Source organism: Chinchilla lanigera, unplaced genomic scaffold (assembly GCF_000276665.1).
Source record: "Chinchilla lanigera isolate Chin_1 unplaced genomic scaffold, ChiLan1.0 scaffold00021, whole genome shotgun sequence".
NCBI classification, from domain to species: Eukaryota; Metazoa; Chordata; class Mammalia; order Rodentia; family Chinchillidae; genus Chinchilla; species Chinchilla lanigera.
In genome coordinates, this window is record NW_004955422.1 from 14,299,123 (window position 1) to 14,326,577 (window position 27,455).

Genomic DNA, 27,455 nt, shown 5'->3' on the forward strand with positions numbered 1-27,455 from the left:
GTCCTTGCAGACAGCCAGCAGAGCGCTCTGCTCCCCAGGCTGCAGTCCAGGGCTGTGGGGGTGGGGTGGGGTGGGTACCCATTGCTGCCCTGTGCTTCGTTGGCTGGGGCAGCTCCACTTCCTCGATGGTACACTACAGGGCTGGTGGGGGGGTCCGCAGCCAGGCCTCTCGTGCTGCACAGCTCCCTCTCAGACCTGCCCCAGAAGGAACATTCCAGGAGACAGGAAGTACCAGGAAACTGTAGCATCCTTCGTTGAGCTCTTCTGGTTGCAAAGTCCAGATTCCGTGGGAGCGGTGGTGAGGAATGTCAGCACCGTGTTTTAAAGCCAGCTCCGTAATTCCGGATCCCAATAATAGAGATGTTTTGTTTCCTGATGCCCATGGGACACTAAGGAAACCAATCCTTTATGTGGCCATAAAAAAGAAAAACACAAAACTCAAGCATGCCTCAAAACATTGAGATTTAATTGGCCATGTTCTCTGATCAACACCCGATACAATTTAGAACTAAATTGTTAATATATTAAAAACAAAACCAACAATTGTACTATTCTGGGATTAAGGAACACTGTCCTTAGTAAGTATGAGAAAGCATGCAAGCTGAGGTGGAGAAGCCGTTTGCACGGGGAATGGTGCAAAGTGGAGCCCTCTGCATGTGGAAGGACACGTCCCATCTAGCCTGGCTCTTGCTGCCTCCCTTTCCCCTCACCCACCATGGACCACCTGCAGACATCTAAGTTCTCTCACTTTCATGCTGCCTTCCACATCACTGTGCCAAGGCTTCATGGATAAGCTAAAATCCATCTAGTAAATTAAAAAATAATGACGTTTGCACCTTGCCTTGTGCAAACACATACTTTGGAGCACTTTCTGTATACCTACCCACTGCTAGGTAATGGCTGGATTCAGTACCCTGGGGCTGTCTGGGGACTGCATGGCTTTCACTTGGGCAGGCATTCGATGGGCTGGCCTGTAGGCTTCCTCCTGGCACCATCGGCCTCCCCAGTCCCAGCCAGGTGTCAGTTCGCCTCTGAGCCCCATGTCCGCCTCCTGACCTTGAGAACACCCAGGCAGGGAGGAAGGGAGCTGGTAGTGCATGGGTATCCCCACCTCACTGGCTTGTAGCAAGCTGGGTCCCAGGGCTAGAAGCACCTCATTAAACCACCTGAAATGCATGTAACTCTAGTCGGCATCCATAAGGCACTGGCAGTGCAGTACATGTGAAATTAAAATTACCGAGGGGCCCTGTTCTCCTCCCACTGTGGGTGGGCAGCCACTTTCAGAGGCTGAGCCCGAAAGCTTACAATCCTGGGAAAGATTTGGCCCTGACAATAATGGGCCCAGAAATGTGCTAGGCCTGAGGGTGTGGTCCAAATCTCTTGTCTTGACCTTCTCCCCTCTCCTACCAGAGACAAACACCCCCACCACCACCACTGCCCCAGACACACACTGTGCACACAGGACTGAAGCTTCCAGCTGCCTCCTGCTTGGACCCACTCAGATTAGGTATGTGAGTGACAGGACTACAGATAAAAATACCAGTCTAGGAGGCCTGGAATGGAGCTCTGAGCTGGCAAGCGGAATCACTTGAGTCTTGGCATGCAGGCTTTGTTCTTTTGCATGGTTTGCTCAAGTCCCATGAATGACAAAAGCACACTTTTGTTGCTCTCTGAAAGACTATCAGGTGTCCTAGAGGAGCTTCCTGGGAAACCTAGGAAGTGGTCTGTCTGCCTTTGGGCTGGGGCATCCAAGGCCCTGCTGGGCTGGCCACTAGGTCTGGAGGGCTATAGTGAAATTGGATATGGCTCCTGCTAGAACAGGAGTTGGATCCCAAGGGTGACCAGGGAGGTAGGCCCAGGACCGAGGAAGAGCAGGAAGACCTGGACCTCAGTAACCTGGGGACTTCCGGAGTTCGTTGGGTATGGAACAAGGAAAGGGGAGATGGCCAGCCCCTGTGGCTTCAGTCTCAAGTTAGCTTCTCCAGACAGCCCACAGTGGACACTGGGCCTCATGCCACCTGCTACAGTGGTGTCCAGGATGGGCAGACCAGACAACAGCTGTCACCCACTCGAAGGGCCTGGCTGCCTCGTGGATGGGAACGCCCCTCCCCATGGCAACAGAGCAAGCCTTGCAGGCTCTCTTGCTCAGTGTGGAGAATGGCCGCCTGGACAGCTGGCAGGTGGAGCTGGTTCTCGGGGGAAAGAGGCTCTGTGCTGCCTAGAGTTGCCCCAAAATCAGGATGTCCCTATTGGGTGAGGACACAGAGCAGCTGCCAACACGTGGCCTGTGGCGTCTGGAACCTGCTTTCTGCCTGGGCTTTGCTGCTCTTTCCCCGAAGGAGGGCTCTGCCTCCAGTGCTGTCTTACAGCTTATGGGCTTTTGTGGGAACTCAGAGCTGGCTGAGGGAAAGGCTGGTTCCTGGGTGTATTGTCCTGTACCTTAGGGGCATCGTCTGCCCCTGTGTCCCTGCTGGGGACAACGGGGCCTAAATGTCCTGCTGACTTGTGCTGCACCTTGGACTGCCAGGCCTTGGGCAGTGTGGAGGGGCCCATGGTCAAGACCGTGGGCTGCATGTCTACTGGGCTGCAAGGGAGCAACTGAGCCACAGGGATCCAGGCGCAGGGCTGACGGCTCAGTGTGGTGTCTGAGCAGTGCCACAGCCAAGGGCCATTTGAGAGGAGGAATGATGGCAGGAACCACTTCCCCAGCAGGGTGTGGGCAGCTGAACCCTGACTGTGTATCCTCTGCTTGCTCCTCAGAGTCCCTCCAGCCCCAGAGCTTACGTGGACCCCAGGTATAGCTCTGGCAGGGTAGAAAGCTAGTGCTCCCGAGGGTGGGTGGCAAGCGTGGCCTGAGGGCTCCAGCTGTGCCCAGCACATGTCAGGGGGGCCCATGGGCTCTCAGCACAGGCTCTCGGCTGGGAGCAGCTGGCCACAGGCAGGCCCCGGAACAAAAGGCGCTTTGAGCAGCCTGCATGCCTGCACCATGTCTCCGGCCAACTGACCCCCCTGGAAATGCCAAGGATGGCGCTCTCTGTGGCTTATCAGGGCCCACGTGGAGTTGAAACAGTTGGTCCCAAAGCCCACTGGCTCGAAGACTGCCTGCTGGAGTCTGTGCTATGGGGATCACTGCCTCCCATTGAGAAACCCTCTGGCTTAATGCAGGGCCACTGCACAGGTTTCCCAGCTGTGCAGGAGGGTGAGACCCTAACCCCTGCTCCCACACTACTTCCTGCCTTGGTGGTGGTCTGTGAGGGACCTGGTATGTGCCTTGAACTCTAGTGAGGAGTCTCCTAGGCCTATGTCCCTGATCTGCCCTGTCTGGAGTGCACAGGCTACCAGGGAGGCCAGTGCTGTTTTCATGACCCTGGCTCTGCAGAGCTCTGCCTACCTGCCTGTCCTACCAGGGCTCCCAACCAAAAATATAGCCATTAATCCTCCGTAGTTAATCTTCAGCCCTCTTTAAGATTATTATTTCATTAAAAAGATAATAGAACAGTAACCCCAGAGACACTAACATAATCATGATAAGCATCTGTGAGGCTTCTTTATTGTTTAGCAAACAAACAAAAAAGTCTTTCATCCAAGGGTTCTGAGCAGAGACCTAAGCCGGCTGCCCTGCAGGTGCCCCATGCCCTCCACTCGGGAGCTATTGGTGCGGGAAGTCCTCCGAGCTCTAAATCACACGGTGCCAGCAGCACCGAACTTCAAAAACACTTTGGGCCTTAGAAAACCTCCCATTGTTGTGGATTCACTAACTGATAAAAATAAAACAATAGATAAGACTGCGGCCTGGCGACCTTCATCCTTCTCGGTGAGCGATGGTTCCATGGGGATTGCAAATGCAGGAGTCGGTGTGTGACCTTTCCCCCTCTGCACACTTCAAGTAGGAAATCCAGGTAAGTGTGCTGTCACACTCCCAGGCAGGGCTGTTCCTCTGGTGGCTCTGAGCTGTCTTTTCCTTCAGTGTCACATGCTGTGATCTTTGGACCCAGGTTGAGGGTCACAGTGTCCATCTGCCAAGGGGCAAGGTTTCAATATGCACAGCGAAGTCTCTGGTGGCAGAGTAACTGCCTTACCATGTCCCTGTCAGCATTCAGAACCCAAGTGCCATAAGCCCAATTCAACACACGTTTTGTTGACACGCTAGTGCGATAGAACTCCGGGAACCGCCCTTACTTTCACCATCCTGCCTAACTGTGCACATGACCTCAGCTCTTCTCGCTTCCTGAAAAGGGACTACATGGAGGTCGGAGGGACATGTTGCAGCCGGCAGCGTGTGCTCAGTTGTCCTACTCAGTGCTGAGCTGGCAGAAGTCTGAGGATTCAGAGCCAAAGCTTGAGGGCAGGTATAGAGGACGTTCCAGGGCCACAGGCCAAGATGTGGCAGAGACTCAGGCCCACAGGAGACCTAACCGGAGGGAGCAGGAGGCACCAGATTTATTATGGTAAAACACATACACCATAAAATTCACTGTGTTAACCCTTTTAAATCCAGTGCAGTTTGGTGGTGTTTAGTGCAGTCACAGGTTCCATAACCACCATCTCAGTCTATTTCTGGAAATTTTTTACCACTCTAAAGGGAGACCCATATCCATTAACAATCACTCCCCATTGCCCCTCTCCAGCCCCCATTTTCTTTTACTATGGTAAAACACTACAAAATCCCCATCATAGGTGCACAGTTCAGGGGCATTAAGCACGTTCGCACTGTTACGCCACCATCACCACTGTCTGTCTCTAGGACTCTCTCATCTCCCCAAACCGAAGCTCTGTCCCCATTAGACACTGACTCCCCAGTCCCTGGCTCCCCCATCCCGATCTGACTGCTCTAAACTTCTCCTGTGAGTAGAGTCACACAGTGATTGCCTTTCTAGGCCTGGCCCCTTCCACTGAGCATCACATCCTCAAGGTTCATCCGGGTTGCAGTGTGCATTTGAAGGCCGCCGCTATTCCGGGATGCGGGTGGACCACATCTTATTCTTTTCTCCTCTGTCAGCAGACAACACCATTCAGCTGTTGGGAATGAAGCTGCCGTTGGGAACAGGCCATGCTTGGCTCTAATGAGGTCCCTGCCTTCAGCTCTTTTGGGTGTAAACTTGGAAGTGGAGTTGTTGAGTTGTACAATAATTGTGTCTTTTCATAGGTTGTTTGGTTTTTTTTTGAAGACTCTCTTAAAGCAGTTCTAGGTTCACAACAGAATTGAATGGATAGTAATTTCGCATTTGTGTTGAGGAACCTCTAAGGTTTTCCACAGGAAGTGGCCATGCCGTTTCCACGCCCCGTTTGCAGTGTTTGGTGACAGGTCTGTGCCTGCCTCATCAGTTCTCAGTGTTTTCCATCATTTTGCTCATGATGGGCTGGGTGTGAGGTGGCATCTCACGGGGGATGTGTATTTCCAATGGTTCGTGACAGCAGGCATCTCTGGCCCTTGGTGCAGCCTCTCTAGAAAAATGTCTATTTTGGTCCTTTGCTTTTTTTTAATTGGGTGGTTAGGAGCTTTGTTTTTAAAAATAATTTTTAAGTCCCACAAATAATGCCACTAAGAGCCAGCATTTAAGAGCTTCCAGGTGTAAGACAGGAGGTGCCAGCGTGGGTCTGGATCCAGGCTCCAGAAGATTGAGCTAATGTGTGAGCCAGGACTAGTGTGCGGGAGAATGGCAGGCTATAGCGGATCTTAGGTGGATGGATGGGCCCCAGAACCGATTATTTGCAGACTTTTCCCAGGAAACCTGGCAATTGACCATAGTGCCCAGCATGAGGGACGGCACAAGTCTGGAGACAGGAGGACAGGGGTGCTGGGGGCTTGCATCCTGTGCCTGCACAGCTGGCTTATGCCCTGTTCTTGTCTACACTGGCCGGGCACCTTCCTGTGCCTGTCGTCTTGTGAGAGGACTGTCAGGGTGGCAAGTGGTTCTCATTATTCCATGTGGCCCAGGCCCATCTTCCCATCTCACTCCAGGGGACCTGGGCACCTCCATGACCTGGCCTAACCTGGCCATGCTGGTAGCTCTCAGTCTCTCCAGATCGCCTTCACTCCCAGGTCTCCTCCTGTTACACCTCAGTGTCCTCTAGCCATAGCCTGCAACCATTTTCCTACAGTCACAGGCTGCTCCTGGAGATCCCACTGTCCCCAAGAAACTCCAGCAATGCTGTGTGTGGCAGCAGTCAGCTCTCCGTGGTGGGGATGGCCTCACGTACCAGCCCAGGGACACCTATGCTTCATCTTGTCTGAGCCTCTGCCATGGACTCCCTCCCTTCCTTGTCCTAACAGAGGGTCTCAGGATGAGCCATCCACCCCTAGCTGGGCTGACTTCCCCTCATGGTGGAAATAGCCATCACTGGCCCTGCTGTTGAGGGGTCTGAGGAGCCACAGGGTTGGTGTTTGGTGTGCATATCTGTCTCAGGGTCTCTATCCACAAAGCCCCTGCTGACAGAAGGTGGCATTGCTTTGATCTGAGGGACAGTGGCCAGGGAAGACAGGGCCTCTGTCTCTTTGGTCTTGTTGTGGTCTCAATGGAGATCTCTGCCCCTGGGCCCAAGATTGTCTCTCCTCATATCTGTGGAGCAGAGCATAGGCCACACTCCATCCTGAGGCACCATGTCCCTGGCCCAGATCTTAAAGGGTAAATAAGACTTAGGCCCATCCCTGCCAAGGTAGAGGGCAGATGGGTTGCCCCTAAGCTCCGGACTGCTGATGCTGCACTGGCATCCTTTAGCCAGAGCTAGGCAAAGGTGTGTCTGCTTTACATCTGGGAATATTGGCCCTGAATTTGCATGGCTACCATGTGGTTTGGGGGTCAGCTCTTCTGCAGGCCCCGTCCTTGCTGAGTGCCAGCACCCTAGGGTCCCAGCATGGCCTTGGCCCTGAATGCCATCCCACTCAGCCCTGCCCTGTCTGTGAGACTGATCAAGCTGGAGATGGTTTTATCTCTGAACAAACAGTGGATCCTGCTATGTGTGATCTGGGATATGACTTTTCCTCAGCTCCATCCTTGCTGGCTAGCAGCTCCACACTGATTAACTTGGCCCTACCTAGGCTGGAGCAGTGATCAAGCCCTTCCCAGGTGGGCCTCACACTATATCCTCAAGCCAGATAGGACTGGGGGACTCCTGTCATTTTAAATTATTCCTCCCCCCTCACCCCTCCAGAGTCATGCACCTCTGTCTCTGCAGCTGCCCTCCAAATAGGTTCTCCCCAAGTGTTAGACAAGGGTCATCTGAGGGGACCTTTAGCCACCAAAAGCCATCCCTGACAACTATGTACATCAAGGTGTTTTCTAAGAACTTAGCAGTTCAAATCTGCTTAAAAATGTGACTAGAAAAGGCAAGTGACAAACACAAGTATTTTAAAAGAAGACAAAAAAAAAAAAAAATAAGACAGGCCTGTGAAATACTGATCCACCAGTCATATGTGGGCCCTAGGAGCAGGGACAGAAGCCTGCTGCCTTTGGGGTGCTACTGTTCACCATCAGGGCCACCAGTGGTCAGGTGAGCCATCCCACCCCAACCCCACTAGAAGTCATGGGCACCTGTAGCTCAGCATCAAGGATTGAGAGCCTGGGCTTCATGTTGGCCAAAGACACATGTGGTTCCATGGCTCAGCATTCCTGCCAGGCCAGGATCTCAGGAAACAAAGATGAACCAAAGTCCCTATTACTGGACAGCTCCAGATTTTCTTGCTTGTTCCTCCCTGCCTTCTTCCCTCCTCCTTTTTCTCCCCTCTCTTCCTCCTGTGGTTCTTGCTACAAATGCGTACTGAATGTCAACTAGAGTGGGCAGTGTCCTAGGCTTGAGAATGGAATGGATGAGACCTACATGACCTCTCACTGGTGAGTTCAGCCATCATGGCCAAAGCCCTTATCCTGAGGAGGCCACAGAGCCTGTGAGTGCTGGGACCCCTCACTGTCCTCGTGTAACCAACACACACATTCCACCCCCAAAGGATTCTATGTCATACACCAAACATCTTTGCAAGAGGAAAGGACTACACTCTCCCAGTTTTTTCCCATTATCCACTAAGCTTGCTCCAAACACAAGCTGGATGGTAAATGCTATTTTGTCCTAATTAATAGCATTTGGGAGCCAGCAATGGCAGGATCCAGTCACCCTCTCATTGTGGACTCCCTGGCAGGGAACTGGTGAGGGTCAGGGCCAGGCAGTGCCACCCATTGGAGCAGAAGTCCCCTCCAGGCTCCCAAGGGAGGACAGGCAGGAAGCCATCTGGAAGCAGGCCTGAGAAGCAAAATGTTTTGTGGCTTCATGGCTTTGTGGCTTTGCATAGTCCTTTTCCACATGTGGGGGTCGGTTTAGCTTCCTAACCCCAGCCTTCCCTGAGGGCCTTTTGCATGCCAAGGCTGGCCAGGAGCTAGGCATGTGGGTCCCAGGCAGTTGCATGTCCTGAGTGTCACAGTGGGCTATGCATTTGGGCATTAAATCCTTACCATTGCCCATGAAGATGGCTGCCACTGCTGTCCACACGCTACAGCTGAGGAAACTGAGGCCAGAGTTCCCAAATCTATGCCCAGGGAATGGGATTCAGCCCTTAGGGCTGTCACCCTACACCACCTACCCTTCTAGACACTGCTGCCTTCTGGCTTGGGGTTTAAGGGGGTGTGGGGCAGCAGCAGCCCCATGGGGTCCTGGTAAAGGTAAAGTGGCCAGGGGGCCACTTGCACAGCACATGAAGCCTGAGGATCAGCCCCAAGCTGTCCTGAAAAAGCGGGCTGGAAGGGCTTCTCCCTAGGGCCTCCTTAGATTCCTGTGATGGGGCAAAGACTGAACCTAGACTGCCTAGAGGGTATGGCCACCCTATGGCAGGCCAGCCACTGCTTTCCCCTCCAGATTGGCTCATGTAATAGGTCCCTGGGGCCCAGCTGGAGGTGAAGCATTGGCTACTTGTCTCCAGGGTGTTGGGCCCTCAGGGTGCCAGTCAGGGCTGAGACCCCAGGCAGTACCTTGATCTCCCACTGTTGTCTCCAGGCCTTGGGCGACTGCTCCTCCAGCCTTTTTTACAAAGCACTGGCAATCGGCTTGACAGGCTTCAGGGCTATTGCTAATTGAATTCCACCTCACTGCTGGGGACTGAGTCTGGCTGCAGGAACCGTCTGCCTCGCTGCTTATTTCATTGAGAGAGCTAATGGCCCGCTTTCCTTTTGAACTTGGTTTTTATACCATTCTTCTTCATTTGTCCATCACCCACCATCTACCCACCTTTCTGTCCATTTTTCTGTCCATCTGTTGCCTGTGGCCATCTTGTTTGCTCCCCTCAACCCTCTGGAGTCCCCTGACTTCAGAGCATTCAGAGGATGGTCTGTGCTTGAGGCCTGGCCTCTGTGGAAAGACCCCAGGGGAGTTCTTTCAAGGCTGGTGTGGCATCTGTCTCTGGCCCCCTTGGCCCTGCTGCCCAGCTCCCCCTCCTCCTACAGCTCTTGCACCCAGGCCTCAGGGAAAGCCAAAAGTGGTGGATGCTATGTCCCCCATGATGGGCAGTGCTGTGAGGTGAAAGGGGACAGTCCCACAAGGACAGACGCTCTCTAACCCCACACTTTGGGCATGTACTGTAGGGCCTCAGGGGCTTAAGTTGATTCTGGCTGGAGACCACAGGCCTGAAGACATCATGTATGCAGGTGCGGGCACTGGCACAGAGCTGCCTTCAGCCCTGCTATGGGGTTCCATGCCCAGTCGGGCTCTGTCTGAAGAGCAGCAGCCCCATCGGATGTCCATGATTGGGGACCCTGGGTTCCAGGTAGCCTTACATATAGGCTTCTACAGAGGGAGACCAGCATGTTGCTCTGGGGGGTCCCTTTGCAGAGGTTCCCAGCATAGGATCCTACCCACCTATGGCCACCCAGATAACTGAGGAGAACTCACCTGCCTTCTTCCACAGGAGATTGTCCTGGTGGTGTTCTTTGGGACAGAGTACGTGGTCCGCCTCTGGTCTGCAGGCTGCCGCAGCAAGTATGTAGGCATCTGGGGCCGACTGCGTTTTGCCCGGAAGCCCATTTCCATCATTGGTGAGTCTTATGTACCCCACAGAATACTTTGCCAGTTTCTAGACCAGGAAGGACCCCCAAATCATGACCACCACCATCACGGTCACCCCAGGGATCAAAAGCCTACTCCCACTCTACCTACCCACAGTAGGCCAGGATTCCACAGCCAGCAAGGGGTGACCACCAGTGCCTGCAGCCTGGGCCACCTCCACACTGCAATCCTGCTAATGGGATTCGGCCCTTCTCAGATTCTGAGTTCAGAGGGTCTTCCTTACTCTGCACGGCTTGACCATGTGTCAGTCGCCCTTGGTGGCTGGGGTTCAGGCCTGAGATTCAACACCCAGTTCCAGCTAGGGTGAGGCAGCTACGTGTGTGCCACAGTGGAGACCTAGGCCTCTCCATCAGGTGCTGCCTGACTCCCCACCTGGATTCCTCTTAGGTACCCTCTTGTGGGGCCCTGTCTCTCTAACATGGCAAGCCTCTACCCCAGGGGTGGGTGGAGGGTGTGCTGTCCCTATGGCCCGGCTGCTGGAGGTCATAACTCACTGTTCCTCCCCTGCAGACCTCATTGTGGTTGTGGCCTCCATGGTTGTCCTCTGTGTGGGCTCAAAAGGGCAAGTGTTTGCCACATCAGCCATCAGGTATGTCGGAGTGCCAAGCTCCCTGCTGGCCAACCCTCTTTAGGGCTGGGAGGGCTGGCCTGTCACCAAGCCCCATGGTCCCAAGTAATGGGTGGTTTCACCCTCTATCTACCTGTTCTGCTGTGCTCGCCCCTCCCCCACTCCATCAAAGGTAGTACACTGGGGCAGCTGTGTTCAGGGCCTTGAAGTCTTAGGTGTGGCCCTGGGTTCGAGTTTCACCACAGCCCTTCCTTGCTTCTGAGACATGAGTGGCAACTTATTTGGACACATGATTTTCTTATCAGTAAACTGGGGCAACCCCAGACTTCCTCAGTAGGCAGTGTGGGGACCAAAGGAATGTGGAGATGGGCAGCTGCCCTGAGCCTGATCCGGTGGCCAGCGAGCATGATCAGAGCTTGCTTGGAAAGGCTGCCTGGGGTGGGAGGACTCAGAGCACCTGACCAAGGGAGAGTCTGGGAGGACAGGCATGGAGGCGAGTCATCCCAGTCATGGAGGACACGCGTGTGTCTCCCTTACCCAGGGTGGAAGCCTGGTCGGGGCAGGGTCGCTATCCCATTCACTGTCTCCTTGGGCCCAGTGGCAAAGGCCTGAGACTGGCTTGGTCCTCCCATTCTTGCTCTGTCTCCTTCCCAGGGGGATCCGCTTCCTCCAGATCTTGCGGATGCTACATGTGGATCGCCAGGGAGGCACCTGGAGGCTCCTGGGCTCTGTGGTCTTCATCCACCGCCAGGTGCGTGGCCCAGGTGGGGGTGTAGGGGGGATGGTGAGGCACATAGCCAGCCTTACCTGAATATGAGGTGCAGAGTCTTGTACCCTGCACCCCAGCTGAGAGGCCAAGGGTCAGACAAGTGCCAGAGCACATGGATATATGGATGGGACCCAGAATCCTAGATGAACTCCAAGGCCTGAGCCCTGGCGGGGCGCTCAGCCCTATGGTGCCAGCCTCTTCACCTGCCAATCTGATGCCACCTTTCTTCAACCTGGGACAAAGGACTTCTGGGTAAATGAAAGGACAAAAATGTAAGCTGGAACAAAAGTCTGTGAGGCTCAGAAATCTAAAGCCAGGAGATCAAAGAGAACCCAGCACATCCTGAAGGCTGAGAAACTCAGGCTCAGCTGCTGCTGCCCAGGTCAGAATATATGAGGTCCTCTCATTGCCCCGAGATTCTGCGGGGTACCAACCAACTCTTTGTTCTATCCCACTGTAGAAGACTGAGCCATTGGTCAGCAGAGGCTCTGCAGGGCCAGGTTGTCAGTCTTGGATGACAGCTAGAGCCAGCCTCACTCTGAGTGGGGAGAGCCAGCCTCACTCTGAGTGGGGAGAGCCCCACACCCACCCTTTAGCAAAGTTGTGAAAAATAGCTGTTGGGAGCCCTGATCTGTGCATACAAAACATGCCTGAGTAGCTGTAGAACGATCTGGTAAATACTAGAACTCAATGCCTAGGCCGTCCCCTTGCTGCCTCCGATGTTGGCCCCATGGGTTTCCTCCCTATCTGTGGGGGTGCTGTGAGCTTTGGGCTGATGTCCTTTTGTCTGCTGGTTAGGAGCTGATCACCACATTGTACATCGGCTTCCTGGGACTCATCTTCTCCTCCTACTTCGTGTACCTGGCTGAGAAGGATGCTGTGAATGAATCAGGCCGTGTGGAGTTTGGAAGCTACGCAGATGCACTGTGGTGGGGGGTGGTAAGTTTGGGCCTCTGGGGCCGGAGATCCTGGGCTGGGGCCACACGGCCCCTAGGAGAAGCAGAGCTCGTGTTGGGCTCTGGTTTCTCAAGATTTGGTTCCTCCTGGGCAGGGGCTTTTCATACAAAGGTTAAAGCCTTTTGTCCACAGATGAGTACTTGAAGCCAATAGCACCCTATGCTCCTTTCATGCTGAGGGCTCCGGGGTCCCTGTGGAAGTTTTAGCACTTTTGCCTTTGAACTTGTGTTTTGGAAGGGAGGTCTGGTAGGACCAAGAGGGTGAGCAGGACATGCTATCTTAGCCACCCTACTGCCCTTTACCTGAGCAGATCCTAGAAACAGGAGTTGGGTAGCTGGGGTCAGGCATGTGCCTTGGAGTCTCTGAGGGTCTGTGCTGGCCCCATGAGTGTTTCTGTGCCTGAGGAGTGAGATGTGAAGCTGCCTTGACAGGTGGAGAGACCTGGGGAGAGATGCAGAGATCCATGCTTCCCAGACATGGCCCCGGCTTCTCTTGCTGCCTCAAGCTGTGGCCCTGTGGGTGCAAGCAGGGCCCTGAGGCCATTCTGGCTGTGAGGATGGGCTCCAACCCCTGGACAGCTGGGAGCCTGGGCTTGAGTAGCTCAAGGCCCCAAGGTGCCAGGCTGTAGGGGGAAGGATGTAGCTGCTGACCTGCATGTGAACTCCACAGGTCCCATAGCAAGGCTATGCTGCATTGAGAGTGTGAGTGGGTTTCTGCTGCAGGCTGGAGCTGAGACTATGTGGGGTCATTGTACAAGGGAGGGAGGGGTGCCACTGAGGACTTGTCTGCTGAGCCCCAGCTCCAGAGTCCTGGTGCACAGGTGTGTGGTCTGGGCACAGGCTCTTACGGCATCAGAAGGTGCTAACCAAGGTGTTTTGAGGAAGGTCCAGCCTGTCAGTGTCCTTCCGGAAATGGGTGACAGCCCCATAGCCTCAAGTCTCCTATGGAGACCTGGCCTTCATCTGGACACTGAGCTTCAGGGCAGATTCTAAAAATGAGGGCACCCAACAGATGGCATTCTTGATTCCATCCCTCTCCATCCCATCTCCCCTCAGTTGCAGGAGCAGTGGGCTATGTAGAGACCACCAAGGCCCAGGGGGGTGCTATCACCGCTGCAGAGCTGCCAGGACTAGAAGGCCATGGGAGGGAGGTGAGGGGCCTAGAACAGACCCCAACTGGCCTCTTGTCTATTCCCAGGCAATTGCACATGGTGTCTTCTGTTTTCTGGGCTCCTACAGCCTGAAAGAAGGAAGGGCGGTGGCAGCCATGGGCATGGGCTGGGGCTGGGGAGAGGAGAAGCTGCAGCCTTGGAGTAGGGCAGTAGGTGCCCTGGCCCTGGGGGCAGTGCAAGCTCCAGGGACACAGAGTGGGGTGGGTGGTGGTGGAGGTGACACTGCATCAGGCTTGGCCTGTGTGCCCCTCTGTGCTCCATCCGGAAAGGAAGGCCTTGCTCAGAGCCCTCACCCTCCACCAACAGAGAGGTCACAGAACTTGAGGGGTACAAAGTGGGATGGACACATGATCCTGCTACTGCTGTGTCCCCACAAGGCCAAGCATGCCATAGGTACTTCTGATGCTGGCCAAGTCAGTATGTTTTCTAGAAGCTTCCACTGTGCCAGGCTGCTCAGGGAAGGCACAGACATGCTGACACAGCTCCCATGTTGGGCAGCCCCAGACTCGGTCTCTCCCTGCCCTCCTGGGGGCCTGTGTCCCCGAAGGCCCTGGTGGGGCAGGCCTGTGCAGGTCTGGGCGGGAGGGTTCAGCCTCCAGCAGGCAGGGAGCTTGCCTGCAGTGCAGGGGGAGAGACCTCCTGGGAAATTGGTAGGGCCTTTGTGGGGGACAAGAGAACTGGGGAGGGGGCAGTCAGTACGGGGCCGAGAGGCAGCAGGAAGCGAGTAGGTGACAGCCTGCAGCACGGCTGATAAGCAGTGCCCAGCCCTGGCGCTGCCCTGCCTGTCTTCCCGGCTGCCTGCTGGGGCTGCTCCCTGGCCTCAGCCCGCGGCAGAGCGGCGCTCTACTCCCACACCTGTGCAAACATCCGCCCGCCGGCCGGGAACACGGCCCCTTTGTGCCCGGCTTGGCACCGGTGCCCCGGCCGCGCTGTCAGCTGCAGCCTGTGCCTCGGCCACTGAGCACCCTGGCCTGGTCATTGTTCCCATCGGGCCCTGCGCCCTTGCCTGCCCAGGGCCCCCCGCCACTTGGCCTAGGGGGCAAACAGCTCCCATTCATCACGGCGGCTGCCCCTGCAGCTGTCCGGTGGGAGCGGCCCCCGAAGCTTGAGTTATGGGCTGTGTTCCTGGCACTTCTCGGACAAACAGAACTTGAGAAATGCAGGCCGGGGCAGCCCCATTTGGGGGCTTTTCAGCCTGTGTGCCAACCCACAGCTGAGCCCCGGACAGTTGGCCCCTCTCAATCTATTGTTCTGGCTTCATTCACCCTCCCCACGGCCCCCTCCCAGGCTTGCCCCCCAGGATCCCCATCTGGACAGACAGAGGATGGAGTGAGTTGGGAGATCTTGATGTTGGGAGTTGCCATAGGGCACTCCGCAGGTGGGGCACCTCCTGGGGACCTGGGCTTTCTGTTCTCACTACAGTTGTGCCAGGCCTTGCCTGGCCTCTGGAATCCTCTCCCACAGCTGAGGAGTGGTTGTCTGGTTGGGGGTTGAATGCATACCTAAGACAGACACAGGGCTCAGAGGCCACTGGTAGCCGCTGGGTCTGTTGGGTGAATGAATGAACTAGTTGATTTGCCTGTAGAAAATCCTGTCCCATGGTTCTGGGATGATGGGTGGATTTTTTTTTTCCCTGTGGCTGCCACACAAAGTCACACAATATTGTGTTTTCAATAGTAGACATTTATGACAGTTCTAGGGGCCAGAAGCGTGAAATGGAGGTAGAGATAGGGCCATGCTCCCTCTGAGAGCTCCCAGAGGTTCTTTCCTGTCTTTTAAAGCTTCAGGTGGCCCAGGTGGCTGTTGGCCCATCCTGCCAAGCTCCTTGTCTGTGTTCCTTTCCGTCGCTTCTGAGGATGGCGTCGCTGGGTTTAGCGCCTTGTCTGACCTTGTCTCCAGATCTTCAGTCACGCCTTTGAAGACCTCTTTTGGAATAAGATCCTTTCTGAGGGACAGGATGGATATGACGTGGCCAGGACAATGGGCATCCCAGTGGACTTCAGCAGATGCGCTCTCTACTCACTGGGCCTCAGTTTCCACAGTGGCCTGGTAAAGTTCTGGCTCCGTAGCTGAATGTCCCCTCCAGTCCTCTCCCTGGGGCAGGGGTGCCCACTTGGATGTGAGGGCCCCTGGATACCTGGAGTGTGGAGCCCGAGCATGGCTGTGAGGCATTTGGGGAGCATTTCAAGACTTTTTTCTTCGCCCTTGGAACAAAACGCATTTGTTTGTGTTAAAAGTTTGAGTGGAGGGAAAGCATTTTTTGCAAACACGGGCTCCTCTGTTTAGTGCCTGGGGGTCTCTAAAACCTGGCGGCTGCAGGGCTCTGTTTACCTCTGTGCATCTAAATTTAGAATTTAGAGTGGAAAGGCCGGAACCCCGCCCCTGTATTTCAGCCCCTTTTAAAACAGAGTCTGACGGCCCTTCGTTCCTCACCTGGAGGCTCTGGAAAGTTCCCACCTCCCAGACTGTGCTGCATCCTGGCAAAGCAAGGCCACGGAGCCCAGGGACTTGTGTGGGGGCTGGGGAAGCTAAGCACCATTTAGTGGGAGGGCTTAGTATCAGGACTTCCTCGGATATTGGAGAAGCTAAATCCAGGGTGGCAGCACTCAGCCCCACCCAGACCAGGGCTTTTCTTCTGCCCAGAGCTCCTTGTGAAGCCTAAGAGTACAGTGAAAGTCCAGAGTCCAAAGGACCCTGGCCAGAGGGCTTTCATGAGGAGAGGTCTTTGCAGCTGGGTTTTGTAGGATGAGTAGGAGTCTACAAGGTATATCCATCTTCCTGTTCTTACTTCCCATTAGACATCTCCTGGGGCATTGATTACACAGACTTGACCAGGCCCTGTGAGGGTGATACCCAGGAGTAATTTCCTCTTGGGGGTTGGGGGTCAGCTCAGGTTAGTGGGAATTAGCCTATGGGAATCTCAGGCCCCAGACCTTTCCAGAGATAGTGTCAGGAAACAGTGGGACAGGAGGAGGTGGGGTAGAACTAGACCTGGAGCTGTATTCACATCCCCTCTTTACCATGTGCCTGCTGTGTGGGACTGAACACCTTGTCGAACCTCTCTGTGAAATGAGAACATGACATGGACTAGCTTCCATAGCTTGCCAGAGAATTCAGTCAGCGACGACACAGAAAGCCGAGGACCCCAGGTGCAGCTGCAGGTGGGCTTCAGGGCTGGTCCCCCTCTTCCCTTGGAGGCGAGCTTTCCCAGGCTGCCTCAGAAAGGGAGGAATAAAATTCCCACCAGTGCGGGTTCTCAAAACAGAATGGGGTGCAGCTAGAAACTTCCTGTGGCCCTGACAGGGGCATGAAGCTGCAGAGCAGCGGGCGGGTGGGCGGAGGATACGCCCCTGCCCGCCAGCCCTAGGGACCAGGGCTTGTTCCCATGGCCGTCTGCCTTACGGGTCCTGTCATTAGATGGCATGTCTGTGGGCCGAGCACTAGCAGCCCATGTGCCTTCCCTGCCTCCTCGGTCCATCCGCCTGGGAGACGTGCAGATCTGCCTTCCCCATGGCCAGCTGTGAGGATAAGTTCCAGGCACCAGGGCTATAAAACAGCCCATTCCTAAGCTGCTTGCGTCTGTGAGTCTAGGAACAGCAAACAGCTCTGCCGGATGGGCCGTTTCCTGGGGAGGATGGAGGACCCCATTCACTAGACAAGGAGGGGTGAGGGGCCTGGGAAGAAGAGTGGGTGCTGGGCAGTTGCTAGGTTGCCTACTCCTGCCTGGGCTCTTGGCTTCTATGACCGCGGGCTTAGCCCAGGAGCTGAGAGATGGGTAGGAGACAGGGTCTTGGGCCTCCACACCTGCCTGGCACACATGACCCCTCCCGCCAGGGCGCTTTGCGCTGACTGATCCCTCCTTTCCCCTTCATCAGAGATTTTACTTCAGCATTAATTTAAACTTTAAAAGTCAAAAATATTTCACTACACCTTCACTGAATCATTTAAAATCTTTTAAAATAATTAAAGGTTTTTATTAACGTTATAAAAAAAAGTTTACCAATACATGAACCCTGAGTTAATACTTCAGGGTTTGAGTTCACTGGTAACCCCTGCACTCAGTTCTCACAGTGCCAGCACCCACCTGCAGATGCTGATGCCTGCCTTGCACCCATTCCAGGGTGGCCCACTAGCAGACATTTCATTCTCTGGACACCTTCATGCCTTTTTTGGGGTGTAGGAGTAGTACTGATTGAATTCAGAGCTATTACACTGAGCTATAGCCCTGGACCTTTTGGTAATTTTAATTTTGACATAGGTTCTTGCTAAGTCACTAAGTTGCCCAAGCTGGGCTTGAGCTTTTGATTTTCCTTTCTCAGCTTCCCAGGGATCTGGGATACATGCATGCACCACCAGGTTGCCTCCCTTTCATATCTTCCTGTGGGATATTGTTTCAGTGGGTTATATCTATCAATAGTTAATAAAGCTGAGCAACTTTTAAATACTTCCATATTTGTTAAAATAATAATAGAACCATTTTATGTGTATATACGTAAAATAATTTTATGCTAAGCCACTATATTTTCTAAAACAACAACAACAAAATAATGCTGAAAGAACAACATGCATTTATGCGCGAATCTCCGAGAATCTGGCTGGAGACACTGGGTCTTCCCACCAGCACTTCTGTCATCACAGCTGCAGCCCACACTGTGTGGGACAGAGCGGAGCCGGCCTGAGGCTGGTCCTGACCTTATGGGCTCCCTGAGGGCTCGAGGCACCTAGAGGCCCCCAGGCCCACTTTGCCGTCACTGCACTTGCCTGGTGACTGCAGGGATTTGACTCATCTGGGCACAGCTCTCCTACCCCACCCTCTCTGGGGTGCTCACCGCCACCACTGCACCCCCACTGCACCATGACCTCTCTCTCCCAGCCTTGTCTTCCACAGCCTGATGCAGGAGGGGCTGCCCAGCCAAGTGGGGCTTTGTGCTGCTCTGAGTGGCCTCTCCAGCTCATGCGTTATGAAGCCGTCAGGGCAGGAAGTGCTGTGGTGAGCCCACCACCAGGAGTACAGGGGCTGAGCACAGCCTCAGGCAGGCAGCGGAGGCTACCCAGCTCCGCAGCAGGGTTTTATGGAATGAATAGGAGGTTGCTGCATAAACTAATGGAAACTGCATGTTCACACTAACAGGCTGAGTGACCTTCTGAGATGTTTGAGTTAGATAAAAATGCCGGAGTCTACTCTCCTCAACTGTCTGGGCTGCAGGGGCCATCCAGGCTCAAGGCTGGGTGAGCCAGGGTCCCTGTTGGCTCAGGCCTTTCCAGGCTGGTTTCTGGGCTTCCTTTTGTGTGCTTTCCATGATTTGCCAATGGCCTAGGAAATATCTGTGGTAGATGAGCAAATGCACTGGGCCCCTGCCCTGCCAAGCCCTCTGGGCTGCAGCATCGCCAGGTGGGCCAGCTCCCAGAACAGGCAGTGCTGTGTCTCACTGCCCTGCCTAGCTCTGTTGTAGCTGGTGTGCCACACGTGGCCCTGCATGAGCCTGGGCCTTAGTGAAGGCAGCTGCGGCCCAGTCCGCCCATGTGGGGTGCAGACCCCTTATTGCCCCCACCATCAGCCCTGCCCTTGAGGTGGCCTAGCTCCAGCCTGCAAGTATATCTGTTCAGAGATGAGGGTGGTTTGCATGGTAGTACCAGGTATCCAGGCCCAAGTGTGCCCTAACATGGCAGGTCACACATAAGCACAGCCCTTCTCCGTGCAACCTTGCCTTGTGTGCATGTGTTGCCATGTTGCCATACAGGTCCTTGTGTGTTCCAGCATGTATGGGGGGGTGTCCCTGGGAGTGTGCAGAACTTGTGAGTGTGTGCCCAAGCACATGAAGCCGGGTGGTCCATTTAAAGGGTTGGCAGTAAGCAGTTCCTGTGTGCTCTGCTAGTGGGCAGGACAGGTGTGTTTTAAGGATGGTGACACTGCAGGGATGGCACAGCATGGGCAGCTGCGGAAGTACGTGGTGTGTCACCAGTGGAGTGGGGCTCAGCCGGCATCAGTCCCCTCATGTTGCCTGGATGAAACTGAAATTTTCTGGTGCCTGTGGGGATAACTAAGTTCCCTGTGAACATCATTACTTCTACTCCCTGGGCTCTTCCAGTCCTCCTGCTCAGGCAGCTTTGAGCAGCTATGTGAGCCGTGGACACCTGTCTCTGTTCACGCATCTATGTGTGTGTCCCTGCCCGGTTCTGGCCCTGCTGCCTCTGCTTAGTGGCAGGTAGAGAGCGCCAGGGCCTCGCTGGGGCTGGTGTGACCAGCAATCACTGCTGCAGTCATTCTCCCTCTCTAGGCCACAGTTGGGGCCTGTTAAGTGGGCTCCTGCCATCCATGCTGGCCCAGTAGGGTGGGGCTCAAATGGAGGCCTCTGTACAATTCTCTGCCAGAAAGACCTACCTGAGGCTGGTGTCACAGTTGTCACTGGGCCCTGGAGCATATACGCTGGGCTGCCCGGAGTGGGCTATGCAGAGCAAGACTGCAGACCACAGGCAACAGGTTCCAGCTGCAGCAGCAGGAACACCATGCAGACTGTCTTGCTGCCTGGGCAAGAGTGTGTCCATGGCATAAGTCAGCCTTGGAGCCAAGTATCGGAGCCAGGCTCGGGGCCAGTCCTCAAGGTCCAGCCACAGCCGCACAGGCAGACTCTGGGTGCGGCCTGAAAGCTGGGCACGGCCAGGGTGGGCTCCTGAGTCCCTATAGGGCTGCACGTTCCGCCTCACCAGAGGCCCAGGAGCAAACCTCAGATGCCAGTGGGGGGCAACCTGGGAGGGGGAGCAGCCCCTTGCTCCTATTGTCCTGCCACACGCCCTGGACAGACAGCTCCCCCACCAAGAAGAAGGAAGGCAAGAGCCTTGTCTTGTTCTCTCAGAAGAGAGAAAAAATGAAACATCTGGAGCCCTGGGGTGGTGGCAGGAAGTGGCACGTCATCCCATCCCAGCTCTTTGTGGCCAGCCAGCCTCGGTGGGAGCTCCCGGTCTCCTGGGGGTCGTGAGTAGCGATGCTGGTGGCCGGGGACAGGGCAGGCAGTGGGGCAGACAGGCCTGTCCTCCTGTGGGTGGGCTTTGTGGCCTACATGTCCCAACCCACCAAGCTCTTTCTGCACGACCCTGGTGGGCTGTGCCGAGTGTGGGGGTCAGGGTCTGGAGACTTAAGCCTTCCTATGTGCTCTTCTGATCCTTCAACTGAACTGCACAGCACCTGTAGGAGAGCAGCTGTCCTGGTGGTTGGGACTCTTGGTGGCCATCTTCAGGGTGGGAATAGGGGCCAGGCAACTGCCCTCTTACAGTTCTAGGCTGGCCCGCTGCTGACCGCTCTCCCTCCCTCACAGGTCACAGTCACCACCATTGGCTACGGCGACAAGGTTCCCCAGACCTGGGTTGGGAAGACCATTGCCTCCTGCTTCTCTGTCTTTGCCATCTCCTTCTTCGCACTCCCAGCGGTAGGTGCCCAGGGTGGGGGTGCGGTCATATCCCCTGCTTCCCAGCAGACTGGGGCCCTGGGCAGCAGGTCCTTCCCTGCGAACAGATTCCCAGAGGTGGCTCGCTGAGATCCAAGATGGATGTGCCTTCAGAAAGGCCCTGTCCTCCAGACCCCACCTGTCACTGGGCCTGGGACACTCCTCTCCTGCTCCCAGTCCCTGGGGTCCCTTGTAACAGGGTGGGAAGCAGCCTGGCATGGCTCTACACAGGTGCAGGCAGTGGGGGTGCCCAGTGTGGCCACCATGTTACTGCAGAGCAGAACTGTGCCTGGTAGAGGAGTGGGCATCCTGCACCATAGCCAAGAGTGTCTGCTTCCTGCCCCTTCCAGAAGTCACAGACTGAGGGCAGGAGCACATAGTCCTCTGTGTGAATGCAAGTGTGCTAGTGCATGTGTCAGCTGTATGTGCAATGTGTGTGCAAGTGGTACATGCTATTGTGTATGTATACTGTATACATGTCCTACGTGTGTGTACACCAAGTATATATGCATGTGCAGGTGTCTGTATATGCATTACATTTGTGTAATGCATATATAATGTGGCATGTATATATGTAATGTGGCATGTGTATATGTTGTGTGTATACATGTGCATGAATGTGTCATGCATGTGTATGTATTTGCACATGTATATTTATATTGGGTGTTTATGTGTGTCATGAGTTATTTATGTGTACACACATTCATCACACATGTATACAGGGTATGTCTAGATAATATGCATATCTATGCACATGCCTGTATAGACATGTTACATGTGTTGATGTTTATCTTATGTGTGTGTGTATCATATGGCATAAGTTTGGTACTAGTATGTATGTCATGCCTGTGGGGGGAGGCTCAGGCCCTTCCCTAGATACAGAGTACCCTGGCCACTGCACCAGCCATCTACATGGTGACAGCAGCCGCCACCTCAGCTGGGTCTGCTTCTGATTCCCAGCCCAAGCTCAGTGTGTCATCCCAGCCCTGACACTTGCATATGGGCTCATCCACTTTGCTCTCCAACATGGTCCCTGGAATAGACTTACCATAGGCAAGGGGCATAGGCCCCTTGCCATAGGCCCCAGGTGTGAGCTTTGCCCTCCAAACAGGTAGGCTGACCAGCACCTCCTACCCCAGGCAAGTTTGGCCTCTTAGAACTAAAGTCTGAACCTGCCACATCCCCCACATCCTTGTCCTGTGCCTGGGCCCTGGCCAGTAGCCGCCTGCGTGGTGGTGAGCCTCATTTCTGTCCCTCCCAGGGGATCCTTGGCTCTGGGTTTGCCCTGAAAGTCCAGCAGAAGCAGAGGCAGAAGCACTTCAACCGGCAGATCCCCGCCGCCGCATCACTCATCCAGGTGTGCCCTGCATGCTCAGCTTTGGCCACCTCCCTTCATCATCACCACTGTCACATCCAGCGCGTGTGTCCATCCAGGAGTTGGGACCATCCTTGGCCTCTGTACTGACCCAGCGTGTGGGATGCAAGGTCTTTGTACTGTGTGGCCCTCCCATGGCACAGGCACCCCGCTTGGGGAAGTATCTGCTTTTAGGGCAGCAGATGGGTATGGAAGCACAGGGCCTGTCTCCTTCCATGGCAACTCCTGTCAAAACTGCCTGTGCACTGGGGATAAGGGGTGACAGTGGCCACTCCAGGACCTGGTGTGGCCCTGTCACCTCCTGGCAGCCTGGGGCTCCAGCTTCTTGCTCCCTGTTGTCTCTCCTTCCACCCCTCCCCAGCTCAGCAAAGGGTGGAGTCTTGGAGGGAGGCGGTAAGGAGGCCCAGGTGACTGTCCCCAGGGGCAGGGCCTAGCTTGGGCAGTGGCCCCTGTTCCCCAGTGAGAGGCCACCCATGAGTCATAGGCTGGGAGTCAGGGAAGGCAGAACCTGAGGTGGATGCCAGGGAAGAGAAGCCTTGGAGGTGGCTGGAGACACACAGGGTGCTGCTGTCACCCAGGCCCACTGGAATACACCAGAGAGCTGGGATGCCATTTTAATGTCAGTGAAAACTTGGGCTCAGGAGCCATTCAAAAACCATGTCCCTGTAATCTTCTTTGCTGGCAGGGACAAGGAGGGGCTGAGAGCGGGGCTTGAGGCACAGGCATTGTCAGGCTGAGTGGGCCAGTGTCCAGTCAGACATGATTATCCTCCCAGTGTGGTGGCTGAGATGCACAGAGCAAGCTCCCTGGACACCTGGGGCTGAGTTCCCCCTCAAGCAAAGGTCTGAGGCATGGACAGGCTGAGGTGGGTGGGGGTCGCCTTGCAGGGCTCTCTGCCCCAGGCAGGGCCCCCGTGAGGGGTGGGTGGCTGTCAGGGGCCATGGCTCTGTGGTTGTGGGCACAGCTTGAGTCTCCACCCTGTTCCTCTGAAGCCCTTCCAGAACCAACGGTCTAGGGCCTGGACCTTAGAGCTGAGCAGGAAGGAAATAGCAGCCACCATAAAGTGGAGGGGCCGTGACTTTGTGCTCCTTCTCAGGCCTGGCTTTATGGCCCCATAGTGTCTCCTTTCGGACAGACCATAAATCAGGCCTATAAAACCCTCACTGTGACAGAGCGTCCGCAGCAGGGGGCACGTATGAGTCCTCTTCCATGGGAGTAGCACATCCTGCAAACAAGGGGCTTCCTCAGAAACCATGGTCACAATGGGAGGAATTGCTGGGGCCTGACATGGTAGCAGTGGGCAGCGTAAGTGCTGTGGGGCACACAGGAAGGGGTGCCCGGAAAGGGGTGCGGGCTGCTTTGGGTGGTGGGACACAGAGGTGGCTCAGCATGTACATAGGATGTGTAGACATTGGGGGCCTCCCAGTCGCCCAGGTCACTGGGTGAGAGTGAGGATGGCTATCACGTCTGTGCCAGGCATTCATCATAAGGGTGGCGTGGCACGCAGGAGTCCTACCAGTGTGTAGGGACCTCCCCCAGGTGGCTGTCTTCCTCAAGGTCACAAGGCTGGCAAGGATAGGGCCACCACAGTGTCCTCAGAAGAGACCCTGGGCCCTGGCCACCTGGGTGCTGCACAGCTCCCCTTGCTTTCCTGCCAAGGTGTCTGCTCCTCTGAGTCATCTCCTGTGATGACTGCTGTAGGGGTCCTTCTAGAACAGTGATGGCAGGCCTTTTAGAAAGTGAGTGCCCAAACTGCAACCCCAAACCCACTTACTATCACAGAGTGCCAACATTGCAGTTAAACCTCAGTATTAAGGTTTTACTTTAGAAAAAAGAACTTATACAACTTGTGACATCAGAGAAGGCTCTGCATGCCCACTGCAGCACGTGTGCCGTAGGTTCTCCACCACTGCTCTAGACCATAGACTAAAAGCTCCGCCCGTGGACATCTGTGACTCCCTATAGCTGCACGATGGCACTGGAGTGCCCCACAAGGACTAGAACTCCTGCTTTCTGGCCCCTCAGCCTCATCCCCTCCAGTTCCTCAAGACACTCCACACCCTACCCAGTGTCCACACCGGTCTCAGGTGACCCCTCCTCAGCAGCCCTTCCCCACCCATTGCGTCCCGTTGTTCAGGTCTTTGCCTGAACCCTGCCCTCACCATGTGTGTCTGATCTGTGTACCTTTGTGTGTCCAGAGCCTGGTTGAGGGCTGGTCTATAGGAGGAGCTCAGGCAAGTGAAGGGTGGAGAGATGGATCAGGACTCCCAGGCAGAGGCCTTTGTGGCACCTGAGCCATGAAGGGTAGACATCTGTGTGTGAGCCAGTGAGCTGCTGGACCTGGGAGGCACAAGCCTGATTGTCAGGGCAGAGGGCCTGGAGGTAGCAGTGGGGCTCCTGCCACGCCCTGGGATTGGGAGTGGGGCTGCAACTTCCTCAAGAGACCCTGTGTAGTTCTATGGGTGACAGTCTCCCCCCTCCTGCCCAATTTCAGACTGCATGGAGGTGCTATGCTGCTGAGAACCCCGACTCTTCCACCTGGAAGATCTACGTGCGGAAGCCTGCCCGGAGCCACACGCTGCTCTCCCCTAGCCCCAAACCAAAGAAGTCTGCCATGGTAATGGTAACCAGTCCCACCTGCCAACAGGATGGGTTGCTTTTTAGCAGGTGGGGGACCATGGAGCCATAGATTATGGCCAGGGTGTCACAGTACCTTTGACTATAGTCTTTCAGCTTGGTGTAGTCCATATCAGAGTGTCAGCACCATTTTGGACTCTGGGGCTGTATACCCACAGCTGGGTCCCTGTCATCCCAATGTCCCTACCCTTGGGGCCATGCAGGCCTGGCCACTCCAGGGGCAGGAGTATGGGAGAGCTAGTGCCCCAGGAACAGGGTATGCTGGATTCTGGTCAGTTGCTAGAAAGCAGGCTCATGAAAGGCCCTTGGTGTTGCGCTTTCCAGGTGCCAGTGGGGGACAGTGGTGGTATACCAGCTCAGAGAAGAGGGTCTCAAGGTCACAAAATGGAGAGATTCCCACAGTCTTTGGCCAGGGGTCTTACGGTTTGGCTGGGGCGAGGAATGAAGGCTTGGATTACGCCCTTCCTGGCTCCGCCCATACCTTCCTCAAAGAGGCAGCTTCTAGCTGCTGGTGGAGTCATTATATCTATTGTTTCTCTGCCAGAACGTTCTTCCTGACTTCCGCAGAATGTGCTCCCATCCTTCCCCAGCTGACCTCCTCAAAGGAGGAGGCTGCCTCCAGTCTGTTCACTCTTACATTATCTGTTGCCACAGCCTCATCACTACTCCCCTGTGCGACCTACTGTATTAACTGTCTACTGGTCCCCATCTTCCTGCACTCAGTGGGCTGTGAGGCCCTGGTAGCACCAGCATGGCGTGGGCACACCAGAGCCTGTCCCATCAAAGGCTGCTAGAACTCGGGCCGAGTTAGGCTCCTGGCAGGCACATACTACAGGGCAGGCCAGGGCTGCTATGGGTGCCCTGGGGCCAATAGAGGGCCCGGCAGAGGATGCCCAGGAACAGCTAACTTATTGTGTGACTTTTTTTAGGTAAAGAAAAAGAAGTTCAAACCCGACAAGGACAACGGAGTGAGCCCTGGAGAGAAGATGCTCACAGTTCCCCATATCACGTGTGATCCCCCAGAAGAGCGGAGGCCAGACCATTTCTCTGTTGATGGCTATGACAGTCCTGGTGAGCAATCTCTCTGGTGCGGTAGGGTGGGGAGAGGCGGGACCAAACCATCTAGCACTTCTCAAGGGCCCCACAGTGCACATAACAGTCACTTGTTTTCTTGGGAACCTGAGCACAAGAATGAGGTTTCTTCTTGGACTGGAATCTCCACTAATGGAGGATGGACAGAAAGGGGAACCTTCTAGAAACTTCTGGAAACTTTTTAGCTGCTTTCCCTGAGTCTTTCCTGAGGAGGAGGCTCTCCAAAGATTCTGTTGAGAGGAGCCTACACTCTGTAGGACCTGGTGACAAAACAGCAGTGGTGCCAGCATTTCATGTTCCACGTCCTGGTTGCAGCAGAGTTTTATCCCTGTTGTACTACCTAATGAGGCTCTTTCCTAGATGTGGGGAAAGCGTTGCTAGGAGCCCACAGCACACACCTCCAGGCCACACAGCAGCAGTGTGGCATGTTGGTAGTGACTGCTACACACTTTCACCAATCTTAGCCATTTCCCATAGTGCTTCTGGCTGACCAGACACAGGGAGGGCAGCCTATGGGGACCCTGCAAGTCCCTGTTGTGTTACTGGATTGTGTCAGAGATCAGGGCAGGAGAGGGAGGTCTCCCCTTACCAAACAGACTTAGGGAGCACGCAGGAGGTTTCTATCATCATGGAACCCAATTCTGCAGAGCATTTAGAAGGTCAGGGTTGTGTATTAGGCAGCTCTATGGGCTGTGCCAGTCTGAGAACCACAGATTTCTGGCCATGATGGAGAGGGAAAGCACTGGGGTTGCAGCATAGGGTGATCTCCTGTGCTCACAGGTACTGAGACCTGGCACACCAAGCTCCAGCTTATTCCAGGACAGCTGACTGTTGTCCTTTCTTTGGTCATTGTCCCCACCACTGCATCTTGGCAGAAGGGCGGGCAGTGTTCCAGAAAGGGGCTGTGGTTGTTCCCTGCTTCGTGAGGCTGTGTTGGGCATCTTATTTGTCAAGCCCAAGCCTGAGTGCCCCTCCACTGGGAACCAGCCTCCCTGTGGCCTCATCAGATGGCATGGGATTTGGCTCAGACTTGGACACATCATGATGCACCACTGGGACATGCTCCCTGCCTGCCCACTGGAGCGGGCACAAAGGGTAATTGTGCCAACAAATGCCCATTGCCCCCACAGCTCTGGCTTCCGGGGGTAGGACCATTGTCTGGATGCAAATGGGGGCTTTCTGGGAATGCTAATAGGCAGGTTGGGCATGACCAGAGGAAGCTCGGGATGCAGCTTGTGTGCCTGCCTTGGAGAAGCCTCACTCTGTGTTTGCTGAGCATGGGGCTGCCCAAGCTGAGGCCGTGCATTCAGCCCGTTTCGTGTTATTAAGTCGTCAGTGATGTCTGCAGCATGTTAATGAGGTACAAGTACAGAGGAGGGCAGGCGCCTTTTGTAGAA

General features: G+C 55.0%; 1 protein-coding gene across 3 annotated transcripts in view; it reads left to right on the plus strand.

The window, feature by feature from the left end:
• Positions 1–27,455, plus strand: part of Kcnq1 (potassium channel, voltage gated KQT-like subfamily Q, member 1) — a 331,994-nt gene that overhangs the window by 86,560 nt on the left and 217,979 nt on the right. For 2 of the 3 annotated variants that reach the window (XM_005384206.2, XM_013514209.1), the window contains exons 3-10: positions 9,890–10,016; positions 10,558–10,636; positions 11,270–11,366; positions 12,183–12,323; positions 20,826–20,936; positions 22,216–22,311; positions 24,824–24,946; positions 25,896–26,037. In XM_005384206.2, the coding sequence (XP_005384263.1) occupies positions 9,890–10,016; positions 10,558–10,636; positions 11,270–11,366; positions 12,183–12,323; positions 20,826–20,936; positions 22,216–22,311; positions 24,824–24,946; positions 25,896–26,037 (916 nt within the window). The remainder of the gene's footprint in view (positions 1–9,889; positions 10,017–10,557; positions 10,637–11,269; positions 11,367–12,182; positions 12,324–20,825; positions 20,937–22,215; positions 22,312–24,823; positions 24,947–25,895; positions 26,038–27,455) is intronic. The other variant, XM_013514208.1, reaches the window with a different exon arrangement.